Source organism: Rhinolophus hipposideros (assembly GCF_964194185.1).
Source record: "Rhinolophus hipposideros genome assembly, chromosome: 19".
NCBI lineage: Eukaryota > Metazoa > Chordata > Mammalia > Chiroptera > Rhinolophidae > Rhinolophus > Rhinolophus hipposideros.
In genome coordinates this window covers 2,141,802-2,157,397 of record NC_138065.1, presented here as the reverse complement: position 1 = coordinate 2,157,397, position 15,596 = coordinate 2,141,802, and the positions used below count along the sequence as shown (strand labels likewise).

Sequence of the window (15,596 nt, the reverse complement as noted above, 5' to 3'; positions counted from 1 at the left end):
GGGCGTAGCCCAGGGAGGTCTGGATCTTCTTGGGGAAACTGGCCAGTGAGCAGGCCCGGGGTCAGTGGGGTGGGGTCAGAGATTTGGGGAACTAAGTGGTGGGGGAGGCGAGGTCTGGAGCAAATGTGGGGCCAGGGCGCCACCTAGTGGCTCCCTCACCGCCCCAACCCACAAGCCTGGTTGGCGGGGGCCCTCTCCTCCCCCATCAAAACCCTGAAGGGAGTGAAATAACTTTTGAGTGCCAAATGCGGGACGGGCATTTTGCTTACATTGCTTTATTCAATCTCTCCCCCAGCCTCTCAATTCCCTTTTTTGAGAATAAGAAACACAGACTCCCAGAGATTAATTTGCCCCAAATCACTCGGCCTGGATTTGGGCCCAGGACTGATTCCAAAACCCACGCTCGTTTTTCTACATCTCCCAGAGGTGCAGGCAAGGCAGCTGTAAGCAGAGGGGTGTTCCAGCCCAGAGGGCCTGAAGGTGCTGGAGGGGAAAGGGAGGAGAACAGAGTATGTGGGAGAAGGTGACAGTGCCCGTGCCTAGGGAGGGGGGCAGTGCCTGTGCTTAGAAATCAGCCCAAGTGACAGCTCCATCCAATGTCACAGCTCCAACAACAGCATTTTATTGGGATCCGAGTCTACAGTTCAAACAGGGAGGTGAGGCCACGTGAGAAGCTGGGGTAAAAAGGGGACTTCACCCCTGGGGACAGCTGCTTCCAAATCTACCAAAACCCCAGGGAAAGACCTCATGCTGGGCCTCCAGCCAGTAACTCTCAAACCCCAGGGGGCACCCAGGGGCACGGGTGGCCTGGCTTCCAGGACCCACACTGGGGCAGCACACAGGAGGAAAGCTCTTTGGCTTCAGAATCACAATGTCATCCCCCCACCCCAGCTCACCCCCCAAAAAGCCCCAGGCTCCTCCCCCATCCCCTTTCCCATTGGAGGGACACAATCAGACTACCAGGGGTCGAGGCCTAGGGCCCTGAACATTTGCATATATTTGCATAGACAGCACGGCAGGCTCAGCTAAGGCCTTTTCCTAGCCAAAGTGACAGTGCAGGGCTGGGTAATTTCACTCTCCTGTGAAGGACATCCAAGGACACCAACCAGGCCAGGAGAAATGGCAGTGTAACAGTCCCCAGGGGTTAGATAACAGCCGGCCTCAGCCCCTGAGGTGGTGGCTGTGCTCCTCCCTGGGCCCCACAACTCTGGGACTCCGAAAGTGTTTGTCCTTCTTCTGAGACCTGTGAGGAGACATGGGGCGGGGGCATGAAGGGGCCTTCAGAGGACAATGCCATGTAATGCGAAGGGGCTCCCTGAGGATAGGGGACCCTCTTCCTCCTAAGGCAGCCACCTCCACTCATATTGGGAGCCAGGCCTGGTCTCCCAGGATGAAGCCCCCCTATCCCACCCCCGCCTGGGAGGCAGGAAGGTGGGAACTGAGTGCTGTGGGGGATGGGCAGGTACATGTCTGGGATAGGACAACTGAGGAGGAAAAATGCCCCCAGCCCAAAGGGGACTCCCCAGGACCCCTGGGCGGTGAGCAAGGGCAGCTTCCTGCCCTCAAGGGAAGATAGGAAAGTACACTGCTGCTGCCTTCTCTAAGGGAAGCCAGTGGGGGAATAAAGTGGAGATAAGGCCTCAACCCGAAGCCCCGGACTCAGGCCTCTTGCTGATTCACACACACCTGCCGCCACCTCCTCTGCCCCCCAGGACCCCACGCCCCACACCTGCCCACCTCTTCCTCAGTGCTTTGTCTCCAAAGAAGTGGCTGAAGATGAAATCCTCAAAGTCATCCACCTCCTCGTCATCACCGGTCTGTAACACCGCCACCTCCTCCAGGCTGTCTTCCAAGGCATCCACAAAGTCCCGGAAGCGGAGGCGGTCGTGGCGGAAGACTCCATCCTCACCAAAGTAAGCAGGTGAGAGGGGTAGCTCCTCGGTCAGCTGCCTGGCCCAGGGCAGCCGTGCCAGGTACGTCCTCAGCAGAGAGGCCAGCTCCTGTTGTCGCACTGGGGCCAGCTCCATGCCAAACAAGGCCAGGCCCTCCTGCCGGGCACACTCATGCACGCCCGAGCAGCCCTGGGGCACCCGGTACTTGTGTCTTGACAGCTCTGCCCACAGTGGTAGGGGATCATGCCTGTCTTTAGCCCCTTCCTTCCACTGAGGGTGCTTCTGCCTCTCTCCAAAGGAGTGGGGGCTCCCACTTTTTCTGGGGGCATCCTTGGGGCCCTGTCGCTTACCATCCTTCTTGCTGCCCCATTCCTCCACCTTTGGCTTGCCCTCCTTCCTATCCTCCTCACCCCGCCAGCTCTTCTTCCTTTCCCAGCCAGATTCCTCCTTTTTGTGCTTCCAGTGCTCAGCCTTCCGGTTCCCCTGCCCATCCTGCCACTTTCCCTTTCCACTCCGTTCCCTGGGACTCTGAAAGGAAGGCTCCTGATGCCAGGCCTCTGAGGCATTGGCAGGGACCCCAGGGTGCTGGCCCCCGTTCTCCAGGCCCTGTAGCTTCTGGGCCAGCCTGTGGCCCAGCTCAGTCAGGCCAGCACGAGCTGGGTCTCCTCGGCCTGCATCCCTCAAGCTGTGTTCCAGATCCTGCCGCACAGACCCCAGCAGCTGCCGCTGCCTCTCCAGCTCTTGCCTTAATGCCTGGGCCTCAGTCTCTAGCCGTTCCTTCTGCTCCAGGAAGCCAGTGCCTGGCTCCTGCCCACTGGGGTCTTGCCCCTTGGTGATCTTGCCACCCTGCGGGCCTCTGCCCCAGTTGAGGCACACCCCGTCTGTGTCCCGGGCACAGTCAGCCTCCAGCCCCTGAAGCCGGGCCCGCAGCTGCTGCAGCTCTGACTCCAGGACCCGCTGGGAGGCCTCGCGCTGCTGCAGGGCCCCACGGAGCTGGGCATTCTCCTCCTCTAGTCCTTTGGGCTGGTGCATCAGGCTCTGAAGCTCTTCCTTCTGGGCCTGGAATGGAGGTAGCGATGGAGGGCACCACAGAAGAGTCCTTTCAGGATGGGCCTAGTGCCTTCTAGCTCAATTCCATTCTGGTACAGTGAGCAGGTGATCCAAGCCCCTTGTAAGGCCTGGGACACTCAGAGGACTTGCTTCTCATCCTCCTCCCCATCCACAACCTGCACCAGACCCTGCGGGCCCCAAATTCCATCACAAGCCTCCATGTCCTTACATAAACACACACTTCTGCGATTCACCTAAGGATAGCCAATATGTGGCACTCGTTGCCTTGGTTCCACCTCCCGTGCCCGGAACGGACATTAACAGTCGATCACAGCACTTCTTTCCCATTGAGCCTTGGCACTGTCTTCAAATCCTTCCCCACACAATGCTCCATGCAGACCATACCAATCAATCAGAGGTGGCATGTCACATGAAACCGGTATGTCAGCCCTGGCCTGAACCTTAGCATGAGGGATATGAGTAGAGAACTAGGCAGATGACCTGACTAGAGTGGGAAAGGCAGAGGGTCGAGGCGTGTGGGTAAACAGGAAACTTCTTTTGGGGGAGGACACCAGGACAGACCCCTGACCTAGGGCAGGCCGGCCTAGCCCCGCCCCTCCTGCTAATGCCCACCTGCAGCTGGGCCTGCAGCAGCCGGATATCCTGGTTCTCCTTGGCCAGCTTGTCCAGCAGAAGGGCCATGTTCTGCAAGCTGGGGACACCGTCCGGGAGCTCTGAGGCCTGCAGCTGCTGCCTTAGCCCATCCTAAGGGCAAAGGAACCAGTTACCCCACCCTGCCCCACAGCCCAGGCAGCCCCGACCTCCCCCACCCGGCCCACACGCTGAAGGACATGCTCGCACGTACCTGCCCATCCCCCAAAGCACCCAGCATCTCAGTACCCACCCCAGCATCTGGAAAGACCTGCAGTTCCACTTCCTCCACGGGCCCTGTAGGAAAGTGACGTCCTGAACTGGCCCCGAGGCGCACAGAGCCCACTCCTCCAACCCCCCCACTCTCCCCATGCACAATCACCCTCCTCCCTGGGCCCACCCGTGGCTGAGAGGTCCAGCAGGTTAAGGGCCACGGGTCACCCTGAACAGCTGACAAGGCATAACTGAACAACAAATGCACAACCCCAGCCTCCCTACTTCTGACCTCGAGAGCCAGCCCCATCCGCCTCCCTCAGGCTGGGAGGGGACAGCCAGGGCCCTCCCCACTCACTGCTCTCCACCTGAGGCCATCAGAGGGGTGGAGTGCGGTAACGGGCAGGAGGGCAGAGGTTCACCCCAGCGGGGAGGCACCACTCACCGGACACGAGGAGGACCCCCAGGCCCAGCAGAACCAGCGCCCCGAGGAGACACATGTTGAGAGAGATGCCCAGCTCCCCGCCCACGCCCTCGCCTGCGGCCTGGTGCTCCACACCCAGGGGCACCGCGGGCTGAGGGCCACTGGGCTCCCGGCCCCGCCGCCTCCGCAGACCCTCCACGTCCACGTCTGTGTCATCCCCACTGCTAGTGCAGTGGGCCTCCTCCCTGATCCAAGCTGGAGGAAGGGGTGGGGACACGCAGTGAGGCAACTGGAAGGATGGGACGTAGGGACAGAAGGGACAGGGAGGCCCCCAGCCCCGACTGCAGAGACGGGCACCTGGAGACCCTGCCCACATCTGCCTGGGCGTCGATGACCGCCCTGCCACCCCGTCCTTTCAGCCTGCAAACGACAAGGGCAGCCTGCATCCTAAAAGCACCCTCTTTCCCCCACATGTGCCTGACATCAAGCGCCTGCTGACCATCCATCTTCCCGGTCTGTCCTAACTCAGGCCGCTCCTGCTCAGTTCCTCCCTGGCTCTGCCCCGGCCTAAAGGCGGCGGTCCCCGGGCACCACTTCTGTCCCTGCTCTCCTCACTACGCCCACACCCAGACCGCTGACGGCTCCCCCGTAGCGCAGGAAGCCCTCATCTGTAGCACCTGACCTGTCCTCCCTACAGCTCCAGGCCCAGACGTCTGCCTGCCCACCGGTCACTCCTGCCTGGGTGTCCCGCAGGACCAAGCACTCGATGCACTGCCCTCCAAACTGGTTCTCTTCTGGTGTTCCCCCAGTTCAGGGAAAGGCTGTCACGGAGCCAGCCTGTGCCCTCGCTCACACCCACACATCTCAACACTTGATCATCTCGACATCACACGCTTTGGTCTGCCTTAGTCAGGCCGTCACAGGCTCTGCCTGACCATTGCCACTGCCTCCTAAATGGCCCCGGCCCCAGGCTCCCCCTCCACCTGTCACCCTTCAATTTCTCTGCCACAAGCCTTGGATATGGCCTCCTTAGCACAGGACAGCGGCCCCCAGCCCTTTGCTGATGCTGCAGCCTCAGCCTGGAACGTTCTCTGCCTCCTACTCTTTGCTCCAGGCTCCACTCAACTGTCACCTCGACTGTGAACCCTTCTCCAGCCATCCCTGCCTCTCCTTTCTCCTCAGCCTGTCCCCTGACCGGACCACCCTCCCCTCCTGTGAAGCACCTTACTTACATCTCCTTTTGCACCCCTCATGGTCTGACTCTCATTTTGCATCTGTGCTGTGCCCCTTACATTGGTCTTACATTGACCAATCCGCCCTCCCGCCTCCCCCAGGCCCAGAGCTAACACATGGCAGGGACTCAGGGAAGGAGAGCTGACTCCTGAGAGAGGTCCCCTGGCAGAGAGGAAAGTCAACCAGACCTGGGCCCTGTTACTTAACAGCTGTGTGACCTTGGTCAAGTCACTTAACCTCTCTGAGCCTCAGTGTCCTCGGGGTGGTGGTAAGGATTCGCTGATATAATTTAAGGAAGCACCTGAGTCCTAGGGCCTGGACCAAAGCTGTGCTCAGGAGCGACAGCTAATCCCATTCCCATACCTTCTAGAAGGACAGTGTCAAAGGGAGACAAGGAGGACTCTCACCTGCTTTGGAGGACAAGGACAGGCTCTGTGGGGGGCTCTGATCCTTCAGGTCCTGAGTATCCGGTCCCAGGTCTGCCACCACAAGGGTCTCCTCCAAGTCTCCCTGGGCCACTGTGTCTCTTGGGCCAGGGGACTCCATACCAAGACCATCACCTTCCAGGACGCCCTGATACAGACACAGAGTGAGCAGCTCCTGGCCCTCCCCACTTCCTCCCCTTCCCCAAGTGAAGGTCCTCACCTTGGCCTCAGTCTCTTCCAGCAGAGTGGGACCAGATGGGAAGCTTTCACTCTGGAAAAGGGTCTCTGTGATGGGAGAAAAGGGCCAGAAAAACCTCTGCTGCCCCCAACTGAACTCCCAACACACCCTCGGGCTCCTACGGGCCCTGCTGGGTTGAAAGGGGCAGGAAGAAGCCAGGATGGAATGAGGGAAGAAGGTCTTAAACCGAGGTTAACGTGGGAAGTAAGATTAACCAACCTCCCTCTCCCTGAGGAAACTGGAAACCCCCAGAACGTGGAGGACAGATGGCTGCACCCCACCCTCAGCAAGGCCCTGTTACCTTCTCCCTCCAAGGTCCCAGCCAATTCTCCACCATCTGCCTTGGAGGGGCTCGGAGGGGCCTGGGGAGCTCTCTCAGGTTCTGGGTCCATCCTGGGTTCTGGGCCCAGGGTCTCCACAGACAGGCTCTGGGGGAGGTCAGGGCACAAGCAGGAGTGTCCAGAGGAAGGAAAACAGGACAAAACCAGGAGCACGGGGTGCTCTGCCAGGGTCCCTGGGACCAGCCACACTGCTCAGGGAGCCCAACCCACGTGCCACAAAAACAGAATAATTCAGTAGTGAGCGGATCTAACGCAGGGGGCTGGGGGGGGGGGGTCTTGGCTGGCCCTGCAGCGTCTCAGCTTGACGTTGCCTTTGGCCCTTCCCCAACCTCCCTTCCTCTCTGAGGAACTTTCAGAGGCCAAGATTCTGTTAACCAAAGAAGCACCGCTGGGCCAAGGCACTGGACCCCTGGACGAACCAGCCCCCACCAGACGCTGGCTAGATAAGAGCCTGGGTCTCGCTCCTTCCAAGAGCATCAGCACTTCCCTCGCTCCCCACAAGTGACCAACCCAGTTGTTGGTTGGAAGGTGGGAGGGTGGCAAGAGAACAAAGTCCCCCGGGTACCGAGGGGCTACAGTCACGTTCCCCAGTCTTCCCTCCACAACGGGCCACCTGCATCGCTTAGACATTCCAAGCTTTCCAAGCCTTCCCCACGCCCCACGTGCGGCTTCCCCAGGACCTGCTCGCAGAAGCCCAGGCCACCACAGCCTGGGCCCCACGGTGCTCTGGGCTGGCTGCTCGGGCTCAGCCCCTCCTGCCTCCGAGCAGGCCCACCGCCTGCTCAGCCCGTCCGAGCATGCCCACCGCCATGGCTCCCGCCACCCCTCCCAGAATAACTCCTGACCTTAGCATTTTTCTTTGCAATTTTCAAGTCACTTTTTTTCTCATGGCCACCTCTACAAGGTAACAATCACAAACCCCCTTTTGCAGGGGAGGACATCGAGGTGACATGCCCAACTGTCAACAAAGGCACCCCAGGGCCCTGGCTGAGAGCGCGGTATCTGTCCTTCTCTGCCACAAGCCTCCAGGGCACCCAAACTCTGCATCTCCTCCCCTCCTGGCAGTTAGAAGGCACCAAGCCCCTAGGGCTTGGCTTCCTTGACAAACTCGCCAGCCTCTCAGTCCCCCCGTGTGCCTTTCAGTGGCTTTGGGAGCACAGGGCCCGCGGGGTTCCTGCCCCACCAACTACCACCTGGACAGTAAAGCGCTCTCTCCCAGGCCCCACCCAGCCCTCGCAGTGGCCTCACGCTCTGCCCAGGGCAGTGAGTGTCCTGCCCACCTCGCCCCCACTCAAAGCCCTTCAGTGAGTTCCTTGAGCCAGGCAGGCCCTTCAGGCCTCATCCAGAGGTTCCTGGGCTCTGCCCCCAACCTCACTCCAACTCTCTGACCCATGTCGTCACCTCATCCAACGGGTCCCCTCTTAGTCTCCCTCAACGGCTTTCCCATTGTTGCCTCAGAACCTCTGCTCATGCTGATCTCTCCACCAAAATTTCTTCCCAGACTCTCACAGCTCATCCTAGTCGTACCCTTCTTCCCGGGCATGGTCCAAATCCCAACACCTGATCTCCTTCCCCTGCCACCGGAATGCCTCTCACAGGTAGCAGGAGGTGATGCAGGTGACCATCAGGACCAGGGAGGGGACAGAACCACAAAGCATCCCAGCCCTGCAAGAATCCCGTCTCCGTGTGGTTCCCAGGCCTGTGTTTCCCACCTCTGAGCCAGCGAGCACCCAGCTATTGTCCGAGTCTGGGCAGGAGGCCATAGTTGCTGAGGTCCCCGAGGCTGCTGCAGCTGCCACCTGCAGAGGAAAGCTCCCTTCAGGACCCCAGCTCCTTTCAGGGGAGGCAGGGTGCGGAGAGCAGCCTTGGCTGGGTTCCAAGGTTTAAGGGCTGGGCAGAAGCTTCCAGAATCAGCCTGGTTCCAGTTGTGACCCTAACACCTCAACTCTTCTGGGCAGTATTTGCCTTGCAAATCAGAACCTGCTGACAGCCACAGAGAGGTCTGCCTCTCCCAGGGACCAACAGGGCCTTGGGAAACTGAACTGACCTTGAAAGGTCGATGAAGCAGACACTGGAAAGGCTTTGGGGAATAACCGGCCAACTCCCTCCTGCTATGAGCAGGGCAGATGAAGGCCAGAAAGGTGGCTGCTCTGACTTGCAAAAATGAACAGCTGAGAGGAAGAGCGAGGAAAATAGCACAGCCCTCCCTTCACTGCCCCCCAGGTTTCCCCATAATCACTACCTCCTCCCCCAGCGCTGAAGAGAAGACTCCAGGACCACCTTCAGCCCGAAGTCTCTCACCCACCGTGTCCTTTGTCTGGTCGAGGTCAGGGGTTCTCAATGCTGGCTGCACACTGGAGTCACCTAACATCCTGATTCGAAGGGTTAGTGTCCGGCGCAGGCCCGGGTCTTTTTAAAACCCTCCCAGGTGACTCCCACGCGCAGCCAAGGGTGAGACCACGAGCACAGCTTAGGTCCATCTCCTGTCACTCTCACCCTCCATTCTAAATTCTGTTCCCTTCCTAGTTATCCCGAGTCTTGTCTTAGGGAACTTGAAGGTGACTGGGAAAAGGGCTTTAGGGCAACTGTCATGTATAAGGACTGGACAGTTTGCAAAGCTTGGACAACAATCAGCGCTGAGGTCCTGTCCCTGCTGATCTGCTCCGACCTGACAGGGTGGGGGTGGGAAGTCCCTTCAATTCCAAAGCCTGACACAAAGCAGGGGAAGAAGAGAGGGACCTACCCCTTCCTCCAAGGCTCACACTGTCCCCTCAGGCGGGCAGCTGACGAGGTGTTCCCCAGAGACTTAGACTGTGATTCTTCAGAGGAGGTGAAATAATTCTAACTGAGGGGCTAGAAGACTAACAAGTGGGAGAGGACTCCATAAGGAAACCCTGGGAGAGGGAAGTGAGGCTGGGGGAGACGGATGGCGGTCTCCGTGGGAAGCCACACGCTATGTCCCTTCCGTGTGAGTGGGTGTAAGGCCTGCACAGGGCCCTAATAACCTCCCGTGGCCCTCCAAGGTCCACGCCCAGGACGAGGGAAGGACCGTCACGGTGTCTTCCCTTGTGCCCGTGGCTCCCAGACACACACCTATCCCACAAGGACACAGGAGAATGGCTGCAGTGACTCCCCACACCAAGTCCAACAGGACACCCTGACCAGCTCCCACAGGCACCCACAGAGCCATCGCGGTGCAGCTCTCAGGCCCCGCCCCCTGTGCTGTCATCATCTCCCCATCCCCAGTGGCTGCGTGTGACTGTTAACAGGTGGTGGCAGGAAGGAAGTGGCAGTAGCTTGGGCTGAAGTCCCTGTTTATCCCTGGCTGTGTACAGCCTGCTCAGGTCCTTCAGAACCAGGCACCATGGCAACCAGGGTGATGTAAGACGCACGGTCTCCATGGAAACCCGCAAGGGGATTTGGGTCAACAAGACAAACACTTCTGAGACCCAAACAGGAGGCAGTCTGGAACCCCGCACTCAGGGTTCTAAGTGCTGGTATCTCTCTCTTGGTGGGGTTCACCCAAGATTCCTAAATACACTGCCCCCCCCCAGTCCTCCCAAGCCAACATCTCACTACCTTATTAGGAAGTTCCTTCTGCTGTCTAATCTCTACCGTTCCCTGCTGTGTTTTCAGACCTTTCTTCTCATCCACCTCTTGGAAGACAACCTACCTCCACTCCCTCCGCCACTCCTCCCCCGTTTCATTCAGGCAGATTCAACAAAAACATCCTCGAACGACAGTCAGAGACTGCTGCTATTTCTAAAAGACAGCTAAAGGGGGAGCTCTCCCACCCGGTACAAAGCTGGCAAGTCTGGTCTGGCTAATACCAAGCCCTCTAAGAGTTATTACCCCAAGCCTCCAAAGGAAAGGACCTAGGGCCACAAGCACTTGCCTGGGGCCGCCCGGTGCCCCTTGCCCAGGCCCAGCAGGGACAGCGGCTCGTGGACGCCCCGCGGGGCCCAGCCCTCCGAGTTCCGCCCTTCCGCTCCCGTCGCCCTCGGTCCCACGGCGGATCTGCGGGCCTCCCCCCGCCAGGGCATTACCTGACCCAGCTCTCGCTCAGTCTTCAGCAGAACTTGGGGCTGTCTCCCCTAGTTCCCAGCCCCCGAAAGGAGCGGAGTCACGTGACCAGGGGCTGACCAATGGGAAGTCAACTTCCCTGAAGGGGCGGAAACTTTTGGCCAATAAGAGTCGGAGTTGAGAGCCGGGGAGGGGAAGGGGAACCTGCTAACCCCTCAAACCTGGACTTAACTCCCAACTAGAGACTGGGGTTCCAGTACAACGAACTGTGGGTTACCCCTCCTTTCTTAGTGTCTAGTTTCTAGAGGGAAGACCCCAAACTTTTTGAAAGGCAAAGGGTGACATCTCCCGAGACACAGACAGGGCAGATTGGTCCCGGGATAGACAGAGACAGCTGCAGGCTGGGGGAGGAGAGAGCAGCAAATTGTGGGTTGGAAATAGCCCTCCTGCCACCCTGCCCACCCTGCTCCAGTGCCATCGTCAAAAGATGCCACTGATACTCCTTGAAAAAAGGGAGAAGGGTCTGAAAAGTATCCCCAAATGACATCTGCGGGGCCAGGGGCAGCCCCTTCCCCCACCCTTGGAGATACACTTGAACCCTAATCCAAACAACTGGGGGTTGGTGGGTGGGCGCTAAACCCAGAACCACGAACTTGGCACTTGTCTCCCCCAGGCCTTGGAGCCAAAGCTCCCTCTTGGCTCCAGGCCCAGCTCAGGAATGTGCTCAGAAAAGAAACTTTCTCACAGCGGGGACATGGGAGGGTGGGGTCCAGGCCCAGGCCCAGGCCCAGGCCCAGGCCCAGCAGCTAGTACCGGGGTGAGCTCAAGGGCCGGCCTTTCTGCATTCCCACTAACAGCAGGGATAGGGGACAGCGACTCACTCCAACCTTCACGCACACGAACAGCAAGGAGTCCTTGTCTGGATTTTCAACTCATTTTATTAATCCAACCGTACAAAAGAGCCCCCCCGCCCCACCACATCTCTGCCACCCCCACTTTCTTCCAAAAAGTAGTGGCGTGCGGGACTGAGCAGACCTCCCCCAGGAGCCACTTTACAAAATGCCCAGATGGGGGAGGCATCTCAGAAACAGCAACAGATGAAAGGGGGTAAACAGAACCACTAACACAACACAAAGTGGGGCAGTGGGGGGTTGCCCTCTCTGTTTCAGAGTGGGGGTACACCGGAAGAGAGAAGCCCAGAGCCGCTCCGCTCCCTTCTCTCAACAGTCCAAGGCTGCTGGCTCAGCCTGGGCAGGCGAGTTCTGCAGTCGCCCAGGGTCCAGGGACCACTGACTCCTCTCAGGGCCACACCTGAGGCCTGCCTGCCCCACCCCATTGAGGAATGTGTGCATGACATGTGGGGGGGGGGCAGCTGTGAGAGGCTCCTGGTCAAGCCCCAGGCCCATCTCTGGCAGCCCGTGCTTTACAAATCAAATCAAACCAATAAAGCCCAGTGCAGGACTCTGGCTGAGAGCAGAACTGCTAGCTCACCAGGCCCGAGAAGGTAAAAAGAACAGCAGGGAGAGAGAGAAGCAAAAACACCCGGGCCCGGGGCTGCACTTCAGGACTTCGGCCATGGGGGTCCTGCCACCTCTGCCACCCACAGGCTGTGACAGGGATCCTTGTTTCGGGAGGAGAAATGAGGTATAAGGGCTCTGCACCCTTTCAAGCTTTCCTTCACTCAAGCCACCGGGAGGCGGGGGTAGAGTAAGGGCGCCAGAAGGTAAAGACCAGCGCAGAGAATCATGTGCAACAGACGGCGAGGGGCACAAGAGTCCAGGCTTCCAGGACTGTCCAAACTTCAAATACTCTGGTCTGTCAGACCATATATCCCTATTTTTGGCAAAAATATGGTCATTAGAAAAGCAAAAGAGAGGCTGAGAAAGGACCAGTAACTTTGGTATGAGGGAAATATGTCCCGACAGCATCTTACCTACTGTCTGGAAGCCCCAAATCACCAAGAACCGGCCACGGCCAAGAACTCTCCCGCTTCTTCAAGCTATTTGGTTCTCAGAGAGGGGAGGAGTTGAGCAGGTCTTGGAGGAGACAAGGGGAGGGTAGGAAAAGGGGAAAATCCCCTTTTATTCCCTAAAGCTGTTTCCCAGAGCCCATGGAAGGGCTACTGCAGGGATGAGAAGAGACCCCCAACTCCTCTGGCCAGAAACCTTTAACACTTGACTCCAAAAGCTAAGGCTGGAGTTATGGGGCTCGATAGGAGTGTGTTAGGCACAGGTTTTGAGGGCGTCCATCATCTGCAAAGAGGATCCCCCTGCCCCCCAGACCTTCCTCCAGCCTCTTTTCTCTTGCAGCCAAACCCTGCGCCTCCAGAGACAGCCACCGAAAAATGGTTCTGCTCGGCAGCGCTTTGGTTTCCTGGATCTCTCTAGATCTCGACGCGAAAGTTTCCAGAAAAGTGAGCGATCCAGGCTCTTCAGCCTGCCCACCTCAATTCCTCGTATGCCCCCAGAAGCCATTGCGTTTCTGCCCCAGGGGGATGGGAAGCCAGTGGAAACAGGGACCAAGAGCCAGACAGGGAGACGATCACCCTGGAAGAGCAGGGACGGATGTGTGCGCTTCCCTGGGCCACCTGGCCAGCATCACCCGTCGTTGGCAGCCACCAGCTGCCCCATGCCCTCGCGGATGTACACAGACTGGATCTCCTTGGTCTTGAGGCAGAGGTCACAGGCCCAGACGGCGGAGGCCTCGGTGGTGAGCAGCCCGTAGGCGTTTTCTGTCATGCCTGTGCACTCGCGGTGGAACCACTTCTGGCAGGACGCCTCACACAGAATGGCGTCCTGGTCGTCATTCACCTCACTGCGGCAGGCACCACAGGGGTACACCAGGCCTGGAGGAGGCTGGGGCCCTGAGCCGCCCCCTGGCTTGCCAGGGGGTGCCAGGCTGTTGGCATCCGGAGTGCCCCCACCCCGTCCGCTGCTGTTCGGGGGGAAACTGGGCTGATTCCCGTTAACAGCAGCGGCCGGGGAGCCTGAGTGGGGCTCCTGGGGGAAAGCAGTGGGAGCTGGTGGATTCAATGGCTTTCCCCCATCCTCACCGCCAGGGCCGGGAAAGCCAGGGTCCGGACCAGGGAAGGGACTTGTGTTGGGGGGCAGGCTGGAGAGCCCTTGGCCAGGTCTCTGGAGAGGAGAAGGGCCAAAAGGTGCCCCTGGTTGGGCAAAGCGTTGGGGGAGAGAAGGGGGGCCCAGATCCCCTCTGGGAGGTTGTCCCATGGTAGGTGAGATCATGGGGCCAAACCCCCCCACTGGGCCTGGCATCATCTGCCCACCAGGAGGACTAAAGTTTTGACCCAGAGGCTGGTTGAAGGGTTGGCTGGGAAAGTTCATGTTGCCTGGGGGTGGGTAGCCAGGGCCCTGGGGGGGCATGTTGAAAGCAGGGCCCATAGGATTGGGAGGGAAAGGGGGAGGCTGTCGACGAAGAGGCTGGGGACCCCCTCCACCCCCAGTGCCGTAGCCTGGGGGCACCTGGCCTGCCATGCCCCCCTGTACACGGAAGCCTCCAAAGGGGACAGGGCTGCCAAGGAATGGAGGGGCTGTGCCCCCCACCTTAGGGGCTCCGAAGTCATCCTCAAAAGGGTTGGAGGCAACCAGGTGGTCCACCATGGGAGTCGGGGGTGGCGCAAACTCCGTCAGATGTGAGTAGGCAGGGCCCTGGGGGGACAGGTGAGGAAGAGAGGGTCATGGCGGGAGGCGCATGCTAGGCCAGGAGAGCAGCAGAAACACAGTCCATCCACACTCTGGAAGCTGGTTCCAGGCAGCTCAGGTGTGAAATCAAGATGGACCTCAGAATGCAGAGGGTGGAACAGAGAAGCCGAGGGTGGAGCACAGAACTACCGGGAGCCCCAGCTCGGGCACTGCAGAACGTCAGGATCCTGACACAGGGGTTTCACTCGGGTTTCAGTATCCTCATCTGTAAACTATACCACCCCATCTCCCCAAACCGCCAAAGCACTCTAGCACAATCCCAAGCACCCAGAAAAGGTAAGCGGTAGGTGTTAAATTAGCATCATGAGGGAACCAGAACAGAACAGGAAAAATGGGCGAGTTAGATTCTAACCCTGACTGGTAAGATCTTCGGTCAAACGGTCTCATTTCCACCCACCACCAGCACCACCACCACCCATTTATTGTGAAGTTGAAGGAAAGGACCAGACACAGAGCAGGTGGGACAGCTTTCTCCCCCTGCACCTGAGCAAGCCACAAACATAGTGGCGTGACAGGGTGGCTCCCCCTGTCCCCCTACCACCATTCACTCACCTGAGTATTGGACTTCCTTCGCTTCTTTTCCGGGCTCTTCATTTGCAAACCTGGAAGAGCAGCAGAAGGCAGAGCTCAGTGTCCCTGAGGTTTCCCCGACCGCCTTCCTCCCAGCGGTGCTCCGCTCCGGAGGCACCTTCTAACTTCAGGATCCGCTTGCTTATTTACTTAACACACACTAACAAAGGTGTCATGGGAAACCGAAATCGCAGGGCCACGTTCCCTCCCGGTGAGACCTCCCGTCTCTGGACACCCTCAGACTCCCAAGTAGCTCCTGAGTTCCACGTGCCCCCAAACCCTAAGGTCCTCCATCTACGACAGCGGCCCCCCACCCCTGCAGGGGTTCACCCTCATCCCGTTCAGGCCCCTCGGCCGAAGGACCCCCGCCTCCCTCCAGCCCCAGCCTCCCTCCGAGGTCCCCCAGTCCCCGTGTCTCCCGCCCCAGCCTCCTCGGCGCTCTCACCGGCCTTGCCCTGCTTCCTCCCGGTGCTGGGCGGCGCAGGGGGCGGTGCGGGGCCGCCACCTCCCTCCAGCTTGTCCGGTGGGGGCGGCGCCGAAGCGGCCATGGAGTGGGGGACCCGGGTCAGCGGCGGCGGGGGACGGACGCGCCCCAGGGTCGCATCATCGCCGGGAACGGGAGTCGGGGGCACCAGAAGCCCCCGCGCTGCGGCCACCCCGAGTGCGGCGAGGGGCAGGCGCCGAGCCCGAGCGCCCAGCGCGCGCTCGCCCCGGCCTCGCCGCCGCTCTCCCGCCCGCGGCCGCAGCCACCGGAACCGGAACTCGGCTCGGCCGCCACCCCCGAGACGGCGGGGGGGGCGGGGACTGGCCGACGCTC

At 59.7% G+C, this 15,596-nt stretch overlaps 1 protein-coding gene across 5 annotated transcripts; it reads right to left on the bottom strand.

Moving 5' to 3' along the window:
- Positions 1 to 606: 606 nt before the first annotated feature.
- PBXIP1 (PBX homeobox interacting protein 1) lies at positions 607 to 15,517 on the bottom strand. 5 transcript variants are annotated; one of them, XM_081025775.1, is made up of 12 exons: positions 15,225 to 15,517; positions 14,762 to 14,811; positions 14,051 to 14,155; positions 8,180 to 8,266; positions 6,428 to 6,554; positions 6,109 to 6,173; positions 5,871 to 6,036; positions 4,252 to 4,485; positions 3,847 to 3,890; positions 3,576 to 3,707; positions 1,738 to 2,951; positions 607 to 1,243 (listed from the first exon to the last, which is right to left on the bottom strand). In XM_081025775.1, exons 1-12 carry the CDS (start codon positions 15,325 to 15,327, stop codon positions 1,162 to 1,164), a joined length of 2,409 nt encoding a protein of 802 aa, XP_080881901.1. In that variant the 5' UTR covers positions 15,328 to 15,517; the 3' UTR covers positions 607 to 1,161. The 5 variants fall into 5 exon arrangements, 4 of the variants coding, with proteins under 4 accessions (XP_080881901.1, XP_080881900.1, XP_080881899.1 ...); XM_081025774.1 differs by lacking the exons at positions 14,051 to 14,155; positions 14,762 to 14,811; positions 15,225 to 15,517 and adding an exon at positions 10,514 to 10,592; XM_081025773.1 differs by lacking the exons at positions 14,051 to 14,155; positions 14,762 to 14,811; positions 15,225 to 15,517 and adding an exon at positions 10,363 to 10,577.
- Between the last annotated feature and the right edge of the window lie 79 nt (positions 15,518 to 15,596).

Excerpts from the sequence above, each read along its gene's own strand:
- PBXIP1 (XM_081025775.1), bottom strand. The coding sequence starts at position 15,327 with ATGGCCGCTTCGGCGCCGCCCCCACCGGACAAGCTGGAGGGAGGTGGC. Across the intron at positions 14,812-15,224 it reads GAGGAAGCAGGGCAAGGCCG|GTTTGCAAATGAAGAGCCCG; the intron begins GTGAGAGCGCCG and ends CTGCTCTTCCAG. Across the intron at positions 14,156-14,761 it reads GAAGGAAGTCCAATACTCAG|GGCCCTGCCTACTCACATCT; the intron begins GTGAGTGAATGG and ends CTGTCCCCCCAG.